This window comes from Aquila chrysaetos, chromosome 9 (genome assembly GCF_900496995.4).
Source record: "Aquila chrysaetos chrysaetos chromosome 9, bAquChr1.4, whole genome shotgun sequence".
NCBI lineage: Eukaryota > Metazoa > Chordata > Aves > Accipitriformes > Accipitridae > Aquila > Aquila chrysaetos.
Window position 1 is genome coordinate 38,321,351 of NC_044012.1, and position 21,203 is coordinate 38,342,553.

Below are 21,203 nucleotides of genomic sequence, written 5' to 3' on the forward strand. Positions count from 1 at the left end.
ATTTAAGTGAGGCCGACGAAAAGGCGGGAGGGGCCGCACCAACACTCGGTGACTGAAGAAGCGCCAAGCGGCCAGAAAAGCCTTCCACAATGGCCGCGTCGGCAGGTGCGAGATCCCGCCTTCCGCCCTCACACGAAATGGCCGCCCGCCAGGCGGGCGCCGCGCGGCACGCTGGGAGGGGCAGCGCGGCGGGGGAGGGCCGTGGGGGTGGGGCCCGCGGCGGCGGCGGCGGCGGCGGCCAGAGCCCCGTCAGGCGAGAGCGCGGTCCGGCCCGCCCCGGCCCGCCTTCCCGCGCCCCGCCGAGCCCTGTGGGGAACTCGAGGGCTAGCGCTCTGCGCCTCAGCGCCGCCGCCATGGTGAGCCGGGGGTGGGGAAGTTGCCGAGTCACGGCGGGTGGGCGGCTGGGCCCCGCGTTCCTTCGCCGGTTGCGGCGGTTCCGCCGCCGGTGGCCGCCCGTTCGCGAAGCCCGTTTTCGAAGCCAGCGATTAGCGACGCTGGTGTGGAGTGCCGGCTGAGGGCGAGCGGCCGGCGGCGGCCGGCGGGTGTCGGGGTCTCCTCCGCGAAGGGCCGCCCGTGCTCTCTCCCGCGGGTGGGTTGGTCAGCCGAGCCTTACTTTAAGCGTAATCTGGAAGTGCGCTGCTTCCATTTTCTGTCTTCCCCGGGCAGCGCTTGACGCACAAATCCTTCCCCGGGCAGCGCGTAATCTGTGTGAAAAAAGAGGGGCGCCTCAGCTGACAGGGAAATCAGCCCTACGGCTCCTAAGCGTAGTTTTAGCTAAACTTCAGGAGACTTCAGGGCCGTGCTGTAACACTTCGGTATGCTGTAGATACCTATTAATACAGTCTTTTCTTTGTGTTTTTTTTCTCCTTCCTCCTAGTTCTCTTTTAATATGTTTGATCACCCCATCCCTCGGGTTTTCCAGAACCGCTTCTCAACCCAATACCGCTGCTTCTCGGTATCCATGCTTGCTGGACCTAATGACAGGTCAGATGTGGAGAAAGGCGGGAAGAGTATGTGCATGTTTTATTTTGACTAATAACCTGTTGGAAGAGTGTTTGTGAATAATATCAAGTAATACAGCTTTTGGCCAAGACTGCCGAGACATTGTTGGACAGATGGAGACATACTGTTGGCTTTGTGGCTGGAGCTAGAAGAGCACCCTGGGTGGGGCTTTAAGAAGGAAGGAGGAGGGGTTTATCGCATTAGTATGTAATTATAAAACTTACCAAGTGAGTCCTGGTTTATGAGCATTAGAAGAAGACATTCGTCTTTTTTAATGTCTCTTGTTAAAATCCTAGGCCCATTATGAGCCATGGAAATTTATGATTAAGGACTTTTTTCCCCTCCTTAATGTACCTCACTTAGCTTGAACAAAGAGAATAGATCAGCCAACTTAATTTTCAGGCTGTCAGACTAATGCTATGTTGTTTTGAGTTGGCATCGATTTAAGAGCACCTCAAAGCCCAAACAAGTAAAATTACCTTTAGGAAACATTTTCTTAAGTACTAGGTATTGTAAAACCTTGTCTTTTCATTTTTTCTGATTATATTCTGAGCTCTCTGTGCTAGCAGGTGTATTTGTCACGACTGATTCTGCTGAAATCTCTGGCTCAAAAATGAATTTGCAGGAGATTTTAGGACCTCCTTTTTTTAGAAGAGGTTTTGGAGAAAGGAATGATAAAACTGATGTTATATACTCTTTGTATAGTCATACTCTTCCTGATCTTACTTTCTTATTAATTTCTGCAGTAATTATGCCACCATCAGCTTTGGATCAACTCAGTAAGTGAATATTTTATTCTGTAATAACAACATTAGAAATATGAGCTAATGCGTAAGCAAATACCACAGTATTTTAGTTATCTATTAAAATCTCACTTAAATAGAGAATATGAGACTAATTAGTTCAAAAGTGTACTTTGGAAGTATTTTGTCCATCAGAATTAATGGGGCTTGTCTCTCTTCAAGTACAGACATCTGAAGTGTTGGGCTACTTGAGGCATGAATCAATATTTATTAACTATTAATAGCGTACTCAGTATAATGGTTACAGTTGATCTAGTAAATTCTTAATCTTAACCTGCTTGTTCTGGATGCTGTTGTCTGGAGTAAAATTTATTTTAGAGAGATAATTAACTTTGAAATGGGGAAAAAGATAACTCAATCAATATTACTGGCCTTTTTAACTAAGGTTTTTTTTTCTCCCCCTCTGAGTTTTAGCCTTAATAGAATTTCCTTGAGAAATTAGTTTGGTCAGGATTTAATTTTAAAATAGGCAGGGCCTGTTAAAATTCATTAGGTAGGACCTAACTGATAATAGCACAAGGACATAACAGTAATAGATTCCTCTGCTAATACTCTCTGCTGCTCATCTCTGAACTTGTAGAAATGTTGGAGAGGCATTTAAAGTTCTAAGTGTGATGGCAATACAGTGTTCATGTATCTGCATTCTCTCCTGGATTTGTAGTTTTGAGCAATTGGAATAATGGTGTGAGGGTAATCCTCTTCTATAGTCTAGCCCATTCTCTTGGTAATATTCGATCTCTGAAACCTTCAGAAATGTGTTAGTGGTTTTTAACAAAATTTTTTCTCCTTTCTCACCAGGCCGACTTAATATTACTTACCCGATGCTGTTTAAGCTGACCAATAAAAATTCAGACCGAATGACGCACTGTGGAGTGCTTGAATTTGTGGCTGATGAGGGCATATGTTACCTTCCACACTGGGTGAGTTGTCTCATGCTGAACTGTCAAAACCTGAAGGGTAGGATTATTGAGTTGCCAGTTTAATATTAAAGAGGCAGAATGTTTCCTGAAAGCGTGTGCCTTTGCTAGTCATGTTCCTACAACAGCTTCCAGTCACAGCTCAGGTTTCCCTCCATGAGAGTTTAACTAAGTAAGCAAAGCAGACTGCTTTTTGAGATGCACCTGACTATTCTTCCTGAAATTAAAACATGGTAAAATGGTGCATTTCAGGGAAAATGGTGGCCCCAGTGAAAATAAGCGTATGTGAGGAAAGAGAATTAGAAACATTGGTCTTGTTGATAGTGCTTTGTTTCTTTGTTTTCATTCTTGCAGATGATGCAGAACTTGCTGCTGGAAGAGGGAGGCCTGGTGCAAGTGGAGAGTGTTAATCTTCAAGTTGCTACTTACTCAAAATTTCAGCCACAGAGTCCAGATTTTCTTGACATCACCAATCCCAAAGCTGTGTATCCTTCCTGTCAATTATGGAGCAGGGGACAAAAGTTTTCTCCCGAATTGGAGTGATGAAGCAGAGCTAGCTTTTCAGGTGTGGTTCATACCCTTCCAGTAGTAGGAAACTAGTACTGCTCCTTCTGAAAACAGAAAGGATGGGGAGCTTATGTACAGAGAAGTTGCAAGCTGCTGGCACAAAGTGTAGCCTGGAGTGAAGAAGCGTGAATCTTGGCTTAAAGTCCAATGAGTTTGAGTGTCCTTTAAAAGAATTTGTACACCCTCATATTTACTAAAAGGCTGTCTACAGTACTGATGACTTTTAAACCACCTTTGAGAGACCAAGGATCAGAGTTTTATAGCATAGTAACTTTAAAGTTTTCATGTTGTGTTGAAAACAAAAGTTTCATCTTAACATACTCCAAAGACTAGAAAATGCATTGAGAAACTTCGCTTGTCTAACTACTGGGGATGTTATTGCCATCAACTACAATGAAAAGGTACAGTACACACCACCAGTCCATGCAAGTTTTGTTTCGATACCATTAATTTGAGGAAATAAATTCTGCCCCATGTAAAAAAATACACTGTATTTCAGTAGATTTCAACCACATAAGTACTTTGACTAAATCTTGTGAGTAGATTTTATAGATGAGTATTTTTGGCAACATGAGCAGATCTGATCACTTGCGGTTGTAGACTAAGCTCAGTTGTTGGGTGTTGGTGCTAAAAAGATCAACACAGAGTTGTTGAAGCTCTGTGACAAGCTCTGTCTTGTTGACAAGTAATTCCAGATGGTATATTTCACAATTGATTTTCTATTGGAGAAATGGGGTCAGTTAAGTCTTCTCCTGAGCTGCTGTTTAGACTGTTTTTTGACTCACGAGAAAATAAATTTTTGTGCTGCTGATATTCTTGCAAGTTCTTTTTCAGTTTTACCCTAAATTTGTAATTTGCTTTCAAAAATGCAGATTAAGGTACAGTAAGAGTGCAGCAAGGTACAGTAAAAGGTAGGTTCTCTAGCTCCAGCATATAGCAATCTTCTGGGTTAAAAATCTTTGCTCTCGTGTTCTGTAGAGACCCTGCAGTATCCAGTTCTCAACCTAAGGAGCACTTATTTCAACTTTCTTGAAGCCATCTGAAGGGAAAGGTTTCACTATGCTTTTCTTATACATAACTTGAGCTCTTTCATGTGCAATCTTAAAATACTCATTACTGTTTCAGATCTATGAGCTTCGGGTAATGGAGACCAAACCGGATAAGGCTGTGTCCATCATAGAATGCGATATGAATGTAAGTTAAAGCTGGCATGGAAAGTCTGCTTTTACTGTGTCCTCCCAGAAGGAGAGGGCATCTCGTTCAGTGATAGCACTGTACACCAAGCACCTCTGATGCTGCCGGAAAGGTAAAATCAGATGGGATAGGGAAGATAACTCATTTGAGAGTACCCCATGTACCTTTGTAACCACATCTGTGGTCTTGAGCTGCACTTCATGTACCATCAGGTGACTAGAATTTAATGTTTAGATTCAACCTGTTTTATAATCTGAGTTTTATTTAACAGCCTTGTCTTGATTCAAACTCCAGTGATATTGTGGGGTGCTGTTTTACTGCTCTGTTTCAGTTACATGCTAAGACTTGTTCCTGGGAGGCTTAGTCTTTTTAGTTCTGAGTTAAAATGTTTAACAAGCAAACCTCAGTTTTTTCTTGATCAAAATGGGACTGATAGTTTGTGGGGTTTTGAGGAATAGTAGTATAAGGCTTATGATTAAAAGAAAAAATACCTGTCGTGCTTATTTTCATGCTGCTTATGTAAACAGGTGGATTTTGATGCTCCTTTGGGGTACAAAGAACCAGAAAGAAGTGCACAGCATGAGGAGACCACAGTAAGTTAAGCTTCTGTTCTTCAATAATGCATTCTCTAGAAATCAGCCTGCCTTGTGGTGGAGCAGTGAGCTCCAACATAAAGTTTTTTTCCTGAAACAATTTCTTAAGACTGAACTGTATTTACCAAATGCTTTTGCTTGTGCTACTTAGGAGATGGATGTTTACCAACTGTTTTATTTCAGGAATAGATTATTCTAAAGTTTTGTTTGGTCAGAAATACGTGGAACTGTTTTCATGTGTTCTGTGTATCACAACGTGAACGCAATGAAGTGGTTTTTTCCCTCACAGGATGTTGAAGCAGACCATAGTGGATATGTGAGTGACATAGGATTTCGTGTAAGTCCCCTGTTTCTGCTGGTTTCTGAATGTTGTAAAATGCTGACGGAAAGTTGTTCCAAACAACTGCAAAATACTAGTACCTGTTCTTAGAGGTGCTCCTCCTTTAACTGGCAAGTATCTGCGAATGTTTTGTGGTGCTTACAAACCAGTAAGCCAGTAACAGTATGACTTGCTGACCTTGAAGGGGCAGTCTATAAACAGGAGGCTGAAACATACTGAAACAACCCAGTGTACTAGAAAGAAACATGCTGAATCAAAGAATTAAATAAAAATTATAGTAAGATATTACAGAATATAGTATCCCTGTGCAGTGTGCTTTCAAATACAAGATATGGTTAAATTAAAACTCGTTATGTATACATAGGCATTCTCTGGTTCTGGGAACAGATTGGATGGCAAGAAGAAAGGTGTTGAGCCTAGTCCGTCGCCAATTAAACCAGGAGACATTCGAAGGTATGTCCATTTCATTCAGTTGTCAGCAAGTGAAGGATCAGTGTTTTAGCAGAGTGTTTTGTGGTTTTTTTTTTCTGCTCCTGCAATATAAACAAGCTAATTTCCTCATAAGTTTGCATTTAGAAAATAAATAGTCTAATCTTCTAGACTGACTGTGACATCCCTGACTACTTAAGGTGCAGATCCTAAGTTAATGTTGCCAAAACTCGCTCAATCAACTCTGGTTCTATAGAACACAAGCGAGGAGAGGCAGCAGGTCTAGTCTGGGCTGGATCGAGTGATGCACAGAACCCTGCCAATTTTCTAAAGTGAAGTTTGATGTAGAGTGAAATCTTTTTTGAGTTTTGTGGATAACCAAAGCCAAGCCATGTGTGAGCTTGGGGGTTTTTTTGTGTTTGTGTGTGGTGTTGTTTCTTTCTTAGAAGGAAACTTCTAAGACTTCGTGGAAGTGTGCAGCGATGTGGTGCCTGTGGTGTTCTGTCATTTATGCCTGTCACAGTAAAACTTGAACCCTTTTGAAAAGCATGTCCTTGGCCCTGTGGGAACCACAGGCTACGTGGAAATGTACCCACAGCCACAGCTCCAGTATCTGATTGTTTACTTCATGCAATGTATGCCTACCTTCAGAAAATAATTGAGTGGTTTAACTCTGGAATTATTTGGTAATGAAAATTTGCAGCCAGCGCTGGTACAATACTGACAGACATAGAATAGGTCTCACTGTGATCAGTTGGACGGTAGGTATAAAATGTTGTCTTTCATATTTTTATGCTTCTTTTCCAGAGGAATACCCAACTATGACTTCAAGATCGGTAGAATCACATTCATTAGAAACTCACGTCCACTAGTTAAGAAAATTGAAGAGGTAAATAAAGTTGGATCCTTCCCAGTTTTGCACAGAATTAGAACTACTGTCCAAGTTTGTGGTTCCTCTCTCCATACTTGATTTTTCACAGCGCACTTCTGTTAAGAAGTGGTAGTAGTTAAAAAGTGGTTTGAGTTAGGTGAAAGCAACCGCCGATGTCCTTGCTTGCAGATGTAAAAAGATTGGCCTGATATAAGTTTAATAAGCCAGTGCATACTTGTTTCAGTTGGCTGAAAGGTCGCTGAAATGCTCGTATTTTATTTTCAGGGAGAAAGTGGTGGTTATGTAGATTAAGGATGTGAAATGTCTACAGTCACTTGCTGCTCTGATGGAATGTTCTTTCTAACGGTCGTTCAGCTTTCATCACACACAAGCAGTGAGCACAAGGGTAACAACCTATTTTTTCCCTCTTTCCTTTTTCCAGGATGAATCTGGCAGCCGGTTTATTGCCTTTTCAGGAGAAGGCCAGTCTCTGCGCAAAAAGGGAAGAAAACCCTAAGTTGTGGTACCTTTAGTCAGTTAGGAGGAAAATAAAATAACAATTGCAGCATATTGGATCTTAGTTATTGCAGTTGAGAGGAGAGATCGTTTTGCAACACAGGAATGCTTTTACTGGTTTTCGTTTCGTGTTTAAAACCGGAGCTGTCAGACTGTCTTTAATTTTCAGTTGAAAATTAAGTTCTAGGAATTCTGAAGGAGTTTTCTGTATGTGTTGTAAAGAGGGAAGGTGTATCTCGGATAAACCTGAGAAGTAAACCCAACAAGGTCTACTTTCCTAAAAGGTCCGGTTCTTAGACTACATCCTCCCCTCTTACATCCTGAGTGATGATGGTCTCGTGTTGCTCTGTGCTTGATATTCTCCTCCCTTTATATATATTTTGCCACAATTTCAGGTAAGCTTTTTGGCGTGGTGCAAATGAAGGCTAACACTTGGGTGTTTAGGACTCTTGTGCAGGGAGCCTCTTTGCTCTTAGCTTCGGGTGTTGGGTTATAAATCATTCTAAGCAATCCCCTTGTAATTGCTTTTTATATTTATAATTAATAACATGCCTTTTAATAGTTCAGATACAATAACCTACTGTAGCAATCTAATGGCATGTGTAGGGAGAGGCGAGGCCCAGCGTCTCAGCCTGGTGCCGGCTGTACAAAGTACAAAGCCGCGGCGTCCTGCGCCGTCGGTAATTACCGGCGGGTCGGTCGTTGCTGAGCTGTTAGATGGGGAACGCCGGGGGCTGCCCCCGTGCTCCCTCCGAAAGGCCGAGTAAAGGTTCCTTGGTAACCAGCGTGCGTCCCTGGTGTGGTGATTTCGGGAAAAAAACCAAAACCAACCAAACAAAACCCAAAGCAGCCGGGGCTGCCTCCCGCCCGCGGCGGTCGGTTTCACGGGAGATCGGCCGGTTTTGGGTGGGTTGGAGTTGGGGTTTTTGTAGGGGAGGGAGGTTGGGGGCGACGGGGGTCACGTGCTGCCCAGGGAGCTCCGCCCCGCAGGCAAGCCATTGGCCTGGGGGCGGGGCGACGAGGCAGCCGGTTTGCGTCGCCTCTCGCCGTTGGCCGGGCCCGGGGGTCTCCCAGCAAAGCGCGGCGGGGATTGGCGGCGGGGCGGCGGCCCTCAGGCGGGGGCAGCATGGCGGGCGGCGAGACCTGGAGGGTGAGCGGGGCGGGGGACGGCGGCGGGGGCTGAGGGCCGGCGCGGCGCGGCTCGGCTCGGCTCGTCTCAGCCCGGTCTCTCTGTCCCCCCGCAGCCGCCGCGGTTGTGCGAGGACTACTGGTGGGAGTGGAAGCACTGCCGCGGGCTGCGGCACGCCTTCCACCACTACTACGCGCACGGGGAGCTGCCGGCCTGCGGCCGCTGGCGGGACGACTACGAGGCCTGCCGCGCCTGGGAGAGGGGCCGAGCCGCCGCCGCGCAGGTACCGCCCGGGCCCTGCGGGCTCTCTAGGCCGCTGCTGGTGGGGGAGAAACGCCGCAGCCGCCTGCGGGCGAGCGGTGTCGGCGGTCACCTCGGCGGGTGGGGCTGGGAAAGCGGGCGTCTGCTCGGGGTGAGGGGGGTGAGATGGTCTTAACGTGCAGCGGGAGGACTGGCAGCGTGCTGCTGTAAAAGCTCTCGATTTCAGTTACTGTAACACTGCCTAATACGAAAAGGTGCCGCGTTACAGGCTAAAAGTATTCCTGGGTGTCCAGAAATGCTCCTGGCTACGGCCCTGTGAACACTGGAAGACGAGAGCCCTTCAGCACATCCTTTCGGCCACCTAGGACAACTTCTGGCGGGGAGGGTAGCACATAAGCGGTAGTTTTCTTCATAATGGAGGAGTCGGAGGCAAAATATAAATGTGACATACTTAAAAGCTTGTATCCTGGCTTACTTACGTAGCATTTGGCACTTCTATTTAAGCATGATAAATTCCTGTTCTTCATTTTATCTCAAATAGTCACAGCAGGAAATAAGCTCTGTAAGACTGAACATCCAACACTATTGTGGTAATATTTTTTTCCTGTATTTCAGGAAGCTTTGTGCAAGAGTGAAAGAGCTCGAGTTATGGAAAAACAGAAATATGCTCCAGTGTGGACGCTCAGGAAGAGTCCACCACCAGAGTGGTATCTTCCACTTGACCAAGACAAACCAAATTAGCAAGACTGTTTTGCTGTGTTTGGTCAGTAATGTAATGCACAGTGCAGAACTATGCTGGGTTTTTTTAATTCCATGTCATCTTGAAATTACACAACTGTAGCTCTGTCTTGCAATACTTTAGTACTCATTCAAAAATACTGGGTGTTTAAATAAACACCCAGTATTTTTAAAGGGAGAATTGAGGTGCTTAATTTGATTCTCATCTCTTACTACTGTCTTACACTTTAGGATTTCATCTTGGTAGGCAACTCCCAAATTAGCGCATACATGATCTAGCTCCTCTTGTTAGACAAGGACCTCTTCCCCTACCAGCCGGTGTTGCGTGCTTTTGGAACAAGGTACCCACCCCAGGCCTCCCAGATGGGAAGACATAAGCAAGCTGGGACTCCTCCTTGCCAGTTCAGGACAATCACAACCACTGGCACTTAAAGGCAGTTCCCAGATTCATGATGGGTTAAGAGCTTTTTCGCACCTGGTGGGCTGATGTTGCAGACCCTGAAACTGCAACCCGGCCCCTTTGTGGAACTGCTCTCGAACGGTGGTGTACATTAATGGCAGTATTCAAAATTACTGAAAAATAAAGGTTTAAACGAATGGAGAGAGATCTGTTTTGTTATAGGGCAAACCCTTAGAAACTTAGTTATAAGTTAGAACATTTACATGGCCTATAAAAAAAAAACCAACTTAATTTTGGCTTTGTCACAGTATGTTTTCCATCTGTTTTCCCCCTTAGATGCAAAAGTACTTCACTGAAGTCTGAAAAGAAAGGCAGTAAATGGTCAGCTGCTACCTCCCTTATAGTACAGACTCTGATGTGATGACTGTGATGTTCTTTCCTCATAGGATATGAATCTTCCAAGTTACAGTTTATGCAGAACAAAAAAATGTTGCTCAGGAGTGTGTGGAGTGGTAAGAGATATAAGCCCAGAAAGATAAAATACTCTGTGAAATACTACTTCTTTGTCTTGTTCTACCATGGCACAAGTGTAAGGTAGTGTAGTTTCGTTGGGTGTCTCGCTACCTGGATAGCCGTTTAAAAGACCCAAACAAACAGATACTTCATTAATGTGGTTTTTTTACAGTCACACACCTACAGTATTTTAACCTGCAGAAGGAATTTTTTATTTTTATTCCATTCTTTCCTCCTTCAGTCAGCTGAGTAGCTCATGCCAGATGAACAACAAACTCCTCCATCACTGCGTATACACTTTGGTGATATCAATGCATTTTCCTTCAGGCGGATCGTAACCAGGAAGTGGTGGGGTATAATTAGGTCCATCTCTCTCAAAGGGGAAAAGCCCCTCATCTCGTCTGATTGCTGCCTGATACAACTCCTCAGATTCAAGGCGCAGTTCCTTTAGTGCCTCTTGCTGAGCTTCTACAAGGGTCTGAATTGCTTTCTTTTCTGCCTTATCTTGTTTCTGCTTAAACAAACACCACTTTTTCAGAAGTAAAACTCTTCTTTCAGTCTCCTCAAACGACAGAGGGGGAAGACTTCGCACCCTGATAAAGAGTAAGATAACATTGTAATAGAGAAATAGCCTGCATCCCAAAGAGCAAATGTAAAAAAACAAAACAACAGAAAACACCCCCACCAACAACCGAAAAAACCCCACCAAACCCAGAGAATACATTTCATTCATGCAACGTCTGTGAGATTTTCCACGGTCATTCTAACAGGAAATTCATGTTACTATTTTTTCACTGCTTTTAGCAGAGGCAAATAAAATTTGCTTTCCAAATTTTTGTCCTGGTCGAAGTTGGTAAGGTTTTGTACCAAGGCTGGCACTATATTGCAGTTTTGCAGAGAAAGGAATTGTGTTTCTAACATGAATGCAAGTGCATGGTGAAAGACAGTCTTACTTACCTGTTGCTCTCTGAGTACTTAAGTGGTGTTATAAAATCCTCAATTGGAATCATTTCTGGGGCAGCTTTTTCCAACTTTTTAATCTTCTTTTTCATACGGTCCTTCTGTGCTTGCTCTCTCTTTGCATCCACTTTCTTCTTCTTCTTCATTGGTTGTGCTCTACAAAGGAAATAATTATGTGAATGAAAGAAGATGCTTTGTCATTTAATTCAACACCAGCAACCTCCACTTTACTTTTCTAAGGACTGTTCCTTCCCATTGCTTAATTTGGTCCCTAATAGAAGTTCCAGCCATTAGCTTTATTCAGGTAACGTAATTTCCAGGAGACAGTAATACGTCTTGAGATTTTCTGCAGAGAGAACTGTACTTGCCTGAGAACAGCACCCTCCAGTTTTGTGCTGAATATCAGAACGACCTGAGGAAGTTCCACAAAAATTGAGTTGGAATTGTTTTGTACTAGCTCAGAGTGCAGCAGAGCAGGTGACAGGTTTATCTGCAAATATTCCTGTCACCTCGCATTAAAGAAGTGAGTGAGTGGTTTTACATGTGCTTTTAAAATTTCCACATTTGGAACCAAATTCAAGGTGCAGATGTTACTCTCCTGTTGTACTTCTCCACACAGATCCAGTATACCCTAGACAACATATGCCACGCTCCACAAACACTAATCCTCACAGTGGACCTGGGCAATATTCCTGCCTTGCAGACTGAACAAACAATCTTTATGGTATGAAACAGTACCTAACAGCTAGCAGGATATGTTAAATCTAGTTGCATCAAAACAAAACATGGATACCAAGATGTAACATATATGTAAATGCGGCTGTCTAGTATACCACTTTATAGTAAAGTATTTTCGGTTCAGCTGGGCTGTCATTTCCGTTGTTGCTCAAAAGGGAATTCTGGAGCACAGCATAAATCCAAACATCTCCAACCACATTCTGTGGTTGAGGAAGCAAATACAACTACACACAAGGATAAAGCCATAATTATATAGGTTACCATTAAACTCTCAAGAGGCCAACAGTTCTTAACTACTTTTACATATAGTGACTTAAAAGCAAACATCTATAGTTAAAATTTAATTTGGACTTGGGAAAATCTGTGTTCCCCTAAGGATGAAAACACTGCTATGTAACTCCGTGGAAGCTGCGCTCACCTCATGGGGAGAGATGCCCTGAACGCCAGCAGCGAAGTCTGCCAGTGACTTCCTCGGAACGGAACCGTCTGGGGCAGCCAAGAACTGAAGAAGGAAAAGGAACATCAAGCATGAGGAGGAACCGACTTGGATTACATTGATTCTGCACAACACCAGAGCTACTTATTAGTCATAAATTACAACGGTGAGATTTGAATCGTCTTTGGCTACTTAATTCGTGACAGCGTACAGCGTTTGCCCAGAGCCGACAACCTCAAGCTCTTCAGCAAGGTAACTAAACCCAAAATTTGTTCAGCGTTGTGAATGCACAGGGTACCGAGGGGTGAAGCGGATAAGTTTTTTAAATCTACGAGTAGGTTAGAGTAATTTTATTCTTAAGCTCTGATAATGGCTTCTTTGAAGTCCTGATTTTGGAGAAGTAAAACCAGCTCCGTTCAAGTTGGGAGGAGAGAGATGCCGTTTCTCCAGTCTCGGCGGATGTCACGGGAGGGAGAACCGGCCCAGGTGCGGAACCAGGCCGGCGCACACCACATCCCGACCCCCGAGCGCAGTCCCCGGCCGCCGAGGGAGCCCCGGGAGAGCGAGGCCCGCCCCGGAGAGGGGACCGGGACCGGGACCAGAGCGAGGCGGGAGCCCCGAGCAAGGGGCGCTTCGCTGGGCTCCCTCCCCGCGGGCCTGGACCAAGGTAGCCGCCACGGAGGGACCCGGAAAGCCGCTCCCGCCCTACCTCAGCCGGGCTCCGCGGAGCCCCCGGGCCGCTGCCGCCAACATGGCTCCCCGCCGGTGCCAGCGGTGCGCCCGCAAGCCCCCACCGACCACGCTCCGACTCCCGCGTCCCCTGTTCCGGCTCACAAAGGTTCCGCTCAGGCTCGCCGCCCTGCTGCGGCCCGGCCTGAGGGAAGGCCCCGCCCCGCCCCGCCCCGCCCCGCCGCCATAGCTCCGCTCCGCCCGGCAGGGGGCGCTCGCCCCTCCCGCCCGCCCGTGGAGGCGGGGCGGCGGCGGCGCCTCGCGGGATCTCGCCCCCCGCCGGCCGAGGCGGGGGAACGCCGGGGTTCGGGGGCGGCTGTTTCCCGCCGGGCCGGTTAGGCGGTTGCCAGGCGCCGAGTTCCGGCGTTGCCGGGAGCCGCCGGGAGCCGAGCGGGGGATGCGGCCGGGCGGCGGGGGCTGCGGCACGGGCGGCGCCGGGGCATGGAGCGGCGCTGAGGCGGCTCCGGCCGGCGGAGGGGGCGGGCAGAGCGGCGCGCGGCGGGGGCCCATGGTGGCCGGCGGCCGCTGAGCTCCTGCCGCTCGCTCGGCCGCGGAGGCAGCCCGGGCGGAGCCGCCCTGGGGTCCCGAGGGCGGAGGCCGGCGGGGGCCCCGGGCGGGAAACAATGAAGCTCCTGAAGCCGACCTGGGTCAACCACAATGGTGAGGGCCGGCCGGGCAGCAGGTGCCGCGGGGGCCGGGCGGGCAGGTGCGGCGGGGCGCCGGAGGGAGGGGGGGGGGGGGAACCGGGAGGGGGGGGGGGGGCCGGGGCGCGGCACACGCGTGAGGCGAGTTTGAACGGGGGCGTGGGGCGGCCGGGGCCGGCGGAGCCGTCGGTAGCTGCCGCCTCGCCGTCTGCGGGGCGGCCGCGGCGTGCTCGGGGCCCCGCCGCGCTGGGGAACTGCAGGTGCCTCGGGGCGGGCGGCGGCGGCGGCGGGAGCGGGGAGCAACAAGTTCTCCCCCCCCCGGCCCGGGTGTCCTGGTGGGCCTGTGCGGAGGCAGCGGGCTGGCAGGCTCGCAGGGGGATGGAGGTGCGATTCGTAGAGAAGGGCGGTTTCCAAAATGCGGAGTTTGGCTGCGTTTCGGCCGGAGCCCGTCCTCCAGAAGATGGCTGAAGGGTGCCGTGCTGGCTGGTGGCCGCCGTTGGGACCGTTTTCGCCTGTGTGGTGGGGGGAGCCGGGGCACGGCTCCCGGGCTCTGCAGGGAGGGGTGAAGTGCTCTTGGCCGAAAACCGAGCAGCTTTTAGGTTTTACCTGCCGGGCACGAACGCCGAGCAGCTTCATGCTTGTGAAAGTGGAGAGGGGTAGTTCGAATCGGGAGTAGTCTGGGCGAAAAGAGAGAGGAGGTACCCCTCGGCATGTACCGATGCCCCGTGCCAACGCACAAGACTGACGGAGCTTCAGCACTGGTCGTCTGTGCTGTTGTTGGCCATGCGGGGCAAGGATTCTTCCGACAGAACTTTCCAAACAACTCCCTGAATTGACGCGGTATCCCACCTGCCACTCCTCTAGTGATCTTTGCAGAGATTTTGTGAGCTAAAGCACTTCCAGAATGAAGTGTCGATATTGGCAGAAAGCTCTATACTTCCCTAGTGTGGCAAGCGCAGGATAGCATCAGTGTTACGTATTTACACCGCTTACGATAAATATCCGGAGTAACATCTGTACTGTTCCTGGCGAAGCAGTGAGGAGAAATCTAACGTGAAGAGCTCCCTTCTGTTTATGCAAGTTTTGTCCTCAAATTCATGGGTACAGCTTTATTTCAACTGCAAATTTCATAGCCTGGTGTAAATGTCAATAGTTGGACTCTTCTAGCTGATCGGTATCTAGCACAAAACCAAGCTGGAGACCAGCTTATTCAAGCTGGAAAAGCATGCTTTGGGTTAAAAAGCGCAGATGCAACTTTACAGTTGCCTTTCTGCATGCCTTGTTGTCTTTGTAATCATGCTGCAGATTTTAAGAACGGTAACTTAAGCCTCGAGTTGCAATTCGCATGCATCTTTACTTGAACTGCTCTCCAGGGGCCATATAGTCAGCAGATGGACCTAGCCTTTTAACGAAAAGCTGAAAAAACTGAACTGAAAAAATGTGAAAGTGCTTTATTTGAGATGTTTTTTTTAAATTTCTGGTAGGTTAATCTAAACAAATGTAGCATTTACATCTTAATCTCTGGCTGTCTGTGGGCAGACTGTCCTGTGCCGTTCTGGATCTTCAGTGGGAAGACACTTATGAGCAGCTGAATAAAAACTTTTGGCCTAAATCTTTGCAGATCATAGAGATTAGATCTGTAACTTCTTCCCTTATTTCTTTAACGAGCGCACCTTTTGGTATGGGTTTCTATTTGAAATCTACAGCAATTTAAAATACGTCTCACCATTGCAGAAGACAGTCTTCAGCCAAGCGGTTTGCAGCGAGGCTCCATTTATAAAGCCTTGCGATACCTTGTCTAGTTGCTAGTGCACTACACAGGACCTCGATAGTCCCAAAGTTTATTCCCATTTCTGCTGCTGTCCTGCTGGGATGAGTTTGGGCAAGTCACTTTGTCATAGTTTCACCACCTGCAAAACAGACATTCATCACTGGCTTCATTTGTAAAATGCTTTAAGGTCTGCTAACGTATACAGGACTATATAACATTCATGTGTTCTTATCCTTGGGGCAAGGAGTGCAGGATGAAAACCGGTGAGTTGAGTTGGCCTCTTTTAACGTACCTAGGTTCCGGATCCTGCAGGCATTGGTGCATGCAAGTAGTCTCCATCACTCTTAATGTGCCTACCTATTTGCTCTGAAACCTCTCCAGGAACAGGGTAAAGGTAATTTATACTGTGTGTATTGGAGGGTCATTGTGATAATTTTTACTCCTTTTTATTTTCTCCACGGGCACAAGAGGCCGCTTCGCTGTTGTTGGTTTGTGAGCGAGAGTCCTGATAGCAAGACTGGCTCTTCCATACACCAGATCAAGGTGCTGTCATTCCAGCCTTTCCCTCTCCTCACTCAATTTTGGGGTTTGTACTTTACTGAATGGACTAGAATGAGTTTAATGATGCTTACAGGCATACATTCTCCATGAGATAATAGACATTAGAAGTCAGTGTTGTAGCAGGGAAATTCAATACACCTGGGAATCATATGCTGCTCAGCCGAGATGCTGTGCATTTACGGTAAAAGCACTTTAACACATTTTGGCTCTACAGGTTTTTGTCTTGGAGTTCTTAATGTCACTTTTTCTGAGTACTTATTGGAAATATTTCTTCCTCAGATGCATTTTCCGTAAGCTTTTCACACTCTTGATGTGGGTTTATTAGATTTTGCATGAAGTTCTCATTATTGTTGTGTTCTTCTCTCCCATGTTTATTTGACTTGGAGCAAGGAAGAATATTGAAAAGTGCAATCTAATGGTGGGGGCAGGAACGGATGACTGTAAGATACAGATGATGTGGTTTGCTTCTCTTTCCCGGTTTTCCATTCAGTACCTCTATAAAGATGCATCACACATCCAACAGTTGTATATGCATATTCAGCGCACAAGGTTTTGAGAGCCCTGATGCTTAACAATGGCTAATGCGGGCAAATGCTGAGCCCCGTGGGAATGGAGGTCCCTTGCCATTCCGAGAAACCTGTGCAAACCCCAAGGTGCTGTTCGCGTATAACAACTTGTAGAAATTGGAGCCTGCTTTTGTTTAAATATAGGCACAGAGTTTATTATCTCTCCAAGCTGTAATGGTGGAATGTAAATATTTGAATTGATTTGTGAGTCATGTTAGATGTTGCGTATCAGATGGGCTGGAAGCAAAATTCGTATTGTGGTAGAAATTAACGTAAAATTGTCTTTATATGTCATTGATTATTGCTTAAAGTTAAATAACAAACAAAAATTACACAATATTTAAAATTGCTTTTTTTTCTTCAGCTGCTGTATTTTGTTAAAGATGGGACTTTCTTTTTGGGGTTGAATTATCTTACTCGGAACTTTTTGTTCCAAGCTTGTTGCATTATCAGGTACATAATGTATATTTGGGTTCTTTAAACAAATAATCCAACAAGACATCTGTTCTGTCATAAGGTGTTCTGTATTTAATGAACCTGGTTTGCTTCTGTATGCCATGTGATGCTGGGACCTTCAATAATTTAAACTCTTTTTTTTTTTTTTTTTTTTTAAATTATTACAAGAGGGCAAAACGTCCTAAAAGGCAGTGTTAGATTTTTTTCATGTTACTGCTTAAGTATCACATTTTGGTTTGATGCATGATTACTGTTGGGAAATTCAACACATCTCCAGGTAGGAGCATGGGAAAGCATTCAGTCACTTTGAATCAGGGACCTTGTGCCTTTTGGCTCGCTTCAACAGGATCTAACAACATAATCAGATAAAGACATGGACCTGGGGAAGGAAGCAGTTGCTATCAAATAATGGCGGCTCCTCCATTTTTTTGAGAAAATGAAGGAAGTGAGGAAAAACCTGGTATCCGTGATCGGTTGATAAACCACAAGTAGTATGGAACAAGTCTTACAGCTTTAACCTGTGACAGTTATCCACCACTGTAAATGATATTCCCTTGACAATGGTACCCTGGAGGAAAGAGCCCCCTGGTAATGACTTTGTCTTGCTAAATTTCTGTCTTGTGATCACTTAATCTGCTCTCTCTCTTTCCTTTTAAATCATTTGACATCTCTAGATTGATAAAACTGGGAACAAATATAAGTCTTGGCTTACTTGGGCAAACAATCTAATGATTATTGAACTACTTCTGTATTTTAAGGGATAGACATAAAAGTGTAGAGAGCAAACTTATTCAAAATGTAAAGAAATTCCTTCTAGATTTTGAAAGAGCTAATACAAGTTCATAATATGTAGCTTTACTAGTCATTCCTTTTTTTAAATCTAAGTAATCCAATTTAATCGTGACAAGCCCTGTGTTTCTCAATAGCCAAGAAAAGCACATGCAGCTCTGGAGCAGGACACTGGGAAGATTTTCCTTTCCAAGTCGGTGCATTGGCGTTCCAATGCCTCTTACCCCTAATGCTGAAACTTTGAATGTGCCCACTGTGAACTCCACGTGCATTTCACCTGTTTCTGTACTCCTCAATATGAGTATGTAACAAAACTGGCTTGAAACTTCATGCAGTGTTTGTGCTGGATAGGAACTGAATGGTTTGTGACATTGATGTGCTGCTTTCTAATAAATAGTAAAGCTACAACTCCTTTCTGAGCATTGGCCAAAGGGTCCAGATTAGGTGCTCTCTAGTCTGGATTACACCACCGTGAGTCTCTATGCTTTCTGGTCCTGAAACATGCAGGAGCTCTACTACTGCCTGAAATATGGATATGAATGATCTTTTTAGCTGAAGTGGTAGAAGCTTAGGTTCCTATATCCAGTAGTTACTGTTTCCCGCAGGCATCCAAACAGGGGTGCTGCTACCCTTGGCTTCACCAACAGGTCATTGCAGCCAGAGCCACGAATGAAATCCTGGTGCCCTGTGGTCCTGAGCTAGTTCATAAGTAATTGCTTCCCACTTTGGTTTGCTTGTCAGCTTAAGTTTATGCTTTCCTCCACTAATAAAATTACTTCAATTTACAGTTGAAGTAGAAGAGCACAGTGAAAGTGTTGTGAACTGAAAACTGTGGGCTCTAAGCAACTGAACAGTCCATGTTTAATTTTATTACACTCGGATCTTGGAATAATATCCAAAGCCATTTGAAATAAAATCCAGACTGACCTGTAAGTAGTATTTCATCCAGGTGGACTTCTAAGTATTCTGTTGTGCCAGTATATGACATGGCATTTTGCAGTTGCTGTTTGTATTTTGATTAATGCAGAATGTCTATTAAGAAAAGGGTGTGACAGGTTGAGTCTGGGTGTAGTTTGACAGATTTCCTGTTTATGGAAAATGGAAGACTCTTATCTGTACAAACTCCTAGAAGTTTGGAACTTGATTTAGTAAACTAATGTTTCTAGGGAGAAAAAGCATGTCTTTAAAGATTAACCACTGGATGCATCTGGACGTTGCTGGTGAGATTGAGATGCATGAAACTAGTCCAATGTATTAGAAGTTATCCATCAGATGGAAACAATATTTACCTGGCTAGTACAGGAAATTAATTTGATGGGCCTCATGTTCGCAAGTCATTGTGCTTTAAGCTTATTGGCAAATTCTTGGGAAAAGCCCAAGTTTACTGGGTAGATCATTGTGTATGATTAGTTACCTGTGGAGTAGGATCCCTTCCTGGATCACAGTTGAGCCATGTAGGAAACTTGATTTGTTGTTGAGGGCTTCGTTTATTACCGCCGCCTTTCCTGAGTGCAAAGTCCATACCCTTTTTAAACTTCACATATAAAATAATGCCTTGTGACCTGACAATTTCCACTGAGGTCTGAGTTTTTAGGATTACAATAATTTATGAAAATATCTGCTCAGTGCTCATTAGATCAAAACCCAAAATTATGCTAGGAAAAGAACTAAAAAGAAAATATTATCCTACTATATAAATACATGGATCATTTGCTTTTGAACACTGTCTTCAATGCCAGTTCCCCTCCGTGTCATAAAATACAGGAGGACTGAAAGAGGCTCGTAGTGGAGTGACCAGAATGATCAAAAGTGTGAGACGACTTTTGTACAAGGAATGACTGAGTAGGACTCCTTGGGCTGGGAGTGGGAGGACTGAGCTGGAGACCTGATGAATGAGTGTAGAGTTGTGAGTAGCAGAAAAGCGGTGAATGTCAAGTGATTTCTGTTCACTGTTCTCCTGTACGAGAATTAAGGGGTGTTGAAGTAACAGGTAGCAGGTGCAGGATACACAAAGTAGGTGGCTTTTCAGAGAATCCACGGCTGAGCAGTGGATCTCTTCATGTTAGGGGCTGTCGATGTTAATTATGGATCTGAAAAATGGCTGATTGAATTTATAGAAGAAAAGTCTGTTGAGGGCCTCTGATTCAAGAAGTCAGAGCTGGAAATTTTTTGGAGCTGGAAAATTATCCTAGGAAGAAGCATTGTGTGCTTACCATTGTACAGATCCCTAGGGAGGTAGGTATCTAGTGCTGGTTTCTGAACAGTACTGGGCTAGGTGGACGTTTTCCCTGGTGTGGTGTGGCTAATTTTAAGCTTTTACGGTGAATTTGTAGCTAAGTTACCTCTGGCTCCATAAGTAAAATAATTCCATCAACCCCATTTGTGGATCTGTGCAAAAACTTTGCCCAGAAGGAGAAAGAAAGCTGATGTTACTGCTCTTGTGGAGTTGTGCTTTTAAGATAAGGCAGAAATTGGAGAGGCTATGCTAGTTTTAAACACCTAGTAAAGGAAAGGAAAATTATGTCAGTAATTTTTGCAAAGCAACGGGTGCAATGACTTCACAATTTTTCAGAATGTATAGCATATCTGTTTTGCCTGAAAAATGAGAAGCCAATGTGTCTGTCAGACAAACTTAGCAGTATGCGCTTTGGTCACGGCTACTTTTTAATGCAGACTTTTGGGAAGGAAGAATGGTGGAATCGGAGCAGAGGAGGAACGAGTCTTCCTGTATGAGATGGCTGCATCTATTAAACCAATTTTAAATAAAGTATTGTTCAACTACAAACCACCTGAACTCTGAAGCCTTGTTCATAGGTGCTGTACTGGCTCTGGAAGCCATAATTTCTCCTGATTATTGATGCCCCTGTGTTAGAGGTTACTGCTCCTTCTGATTTGCTGGGGAACTGTTTCCTGTTGGTGTGAATGATACATAAACAAAATGAGACAGGTTAGTACAATTACAAGGTCTTTGATAACTGGCTTCCTACAAGGAGCACTCTCCTCTTCATGTCTAATGGCAAATTTGAGAGTATAGTAAGTTGTCTTGCCCAAGACTGTTGATGCAGATTGAAAACGTAGCCTCTTTCACCTATAAGGTTTATAGAATGACCTGTTTCCATAAGTGTCGGTGAGTTAAACTATTTCAGATGAGGTGCTGGGTTGATTAAAGGGAACTTCCACATCCTGGGAAGGGCAAAAAAAATGTTTGTTTCTTGCCTGTGCGTCTCCAAATATTCAGCTTAGCCCTGTATGTTGCATTCAAATTAATAGAATAAAAGAT

General features: G+C 45.4%; 4 protein-coding genes across 9 annotated transcripts in view; 3 read left to right on the top strand and 1 right to left on the bottom strand.

Moving 5' to 3' along the window:
• The first annotated feature begins 19 nt into the window (after positions 1-19).
• Positions 20-8,016, top strand: UFD1 (ubiquitin recognition factor in ER associated degradation 1). 2 transcript variants are annotated; one of them, XM_030024111.2, is made up of 12 exons: positions 20-105; positions 878-1,010; positions 1,749-1,781; positions 2,604-2,725; positions 3,077-3,207; positions 3,618-3,690; positions 4,415-4,483; positions 5,011-5,076; positions 5,366-5,413; positions 5,781-5,869; positions 6,653-6,734; positions 7,159-8,016. In XM_030024111.2, the coding sequence occupies exons 2-12, from the start codon at positions 890-892 to the stop codon at positions 7,231-7,233; spliced, it is 909 nt and encodes a 302-aa protein (XP_029879971.1). In that variant the 5' UTR covers positions 20-105; positions 878-889; the 3' UTR covers positions 7,234-8,016. The 2 variants fall into 2 exon arrangements, with proteins under 2 accessions (XP_029879971.1, XP_029879970.1); XM_030024110.2 differs by lacking the exon at positions 20-105 and adding an exon at positions 207-356.
• Positions 8,017-8,165: 149 nt separating this feature from the next.
• Positions 8,166-12,585, top strand: C9H22orf39 (chromosome 9 C22orf39 homolog). Of its 4 annotated transcripts, none has more exons than XM_030024116.2 (4): positions 8,166-8,382; positions 8,477-8,644; positions 9,238-9,385; positions 12,348-12,585. In XM_030024116.2, exons 1-3 carry the CDS (start codon positions 8,359-8,361, stop codon positions 9,361-9,363), a joined length of 318 nt encoding a protein of 105 aa, XP_029879976.1. In that variant the 5' UTR covers positions 8,166-8,358; the 3' UTR covers positions 9,364-9,385; positions 12,348-12,585. The 4 variants fall into 4 exon arrangements, with proteins under 4 accessions (XP_029879976.1, XP_029879975.1, XP_029879974.1 ...); XM_030024115.1 differs by lacking the exon at positions 12,348-12,585 and adding an exon at positions 10,097-11,109; XM_030024114.1 differs by lacking the exon at positions 12,348-12,585 and adding an exon at positions 9,592-9,957.
• MRPL40 (mitochondrial ribosomal protein L40) lies at positions 10,462-13,289 on the bottom strand. The gene is made up of 4 exons (XM_030024112.2): positions 13,117-13,289; positions 12,390-12,473; positions 11,231-11,389; positions 10,462-10,866 (listed from the first exon to the last, which is right to left on the bottom strand). Exons 1-4 carry the CDS (start codon positions 13,158-13,160, stop codon positions 10,557-10,559), a joined length of 597 nt encoding a protein of 198 aa, XP_029879972.1. The 5' UTR covers positions 13,161-13,289; the 3' UTR covers positions 10,462-10,556.
• Positions 13,290-13,473: 184 nt separating this feature from the next.
• Positions 13,474-21,203, top strand: part of LOC115345429 (protein HIRA) — a 38,902-nt gene continuing 31,172 nt past the window's right edge. Inside the window, exon 1 of one of the 2 annotated variants that reach the window (XM_030024107.2) lies at positions 13,474-13,796. In XM_030024107.2, coding sequence (XP_029879967.1) covers positions 13,760-13,796 — 37 coding nt within the window. In that variant the 5' untranslated portion in view covers positions 13,474-13,759. Of the gene's footprint in view, positions 13,797-15,992; positions 16,095-21,203 lie in introns of those variants that run through there. The other variant, XM_030024108.2, reaches the window with a different exon arrangement.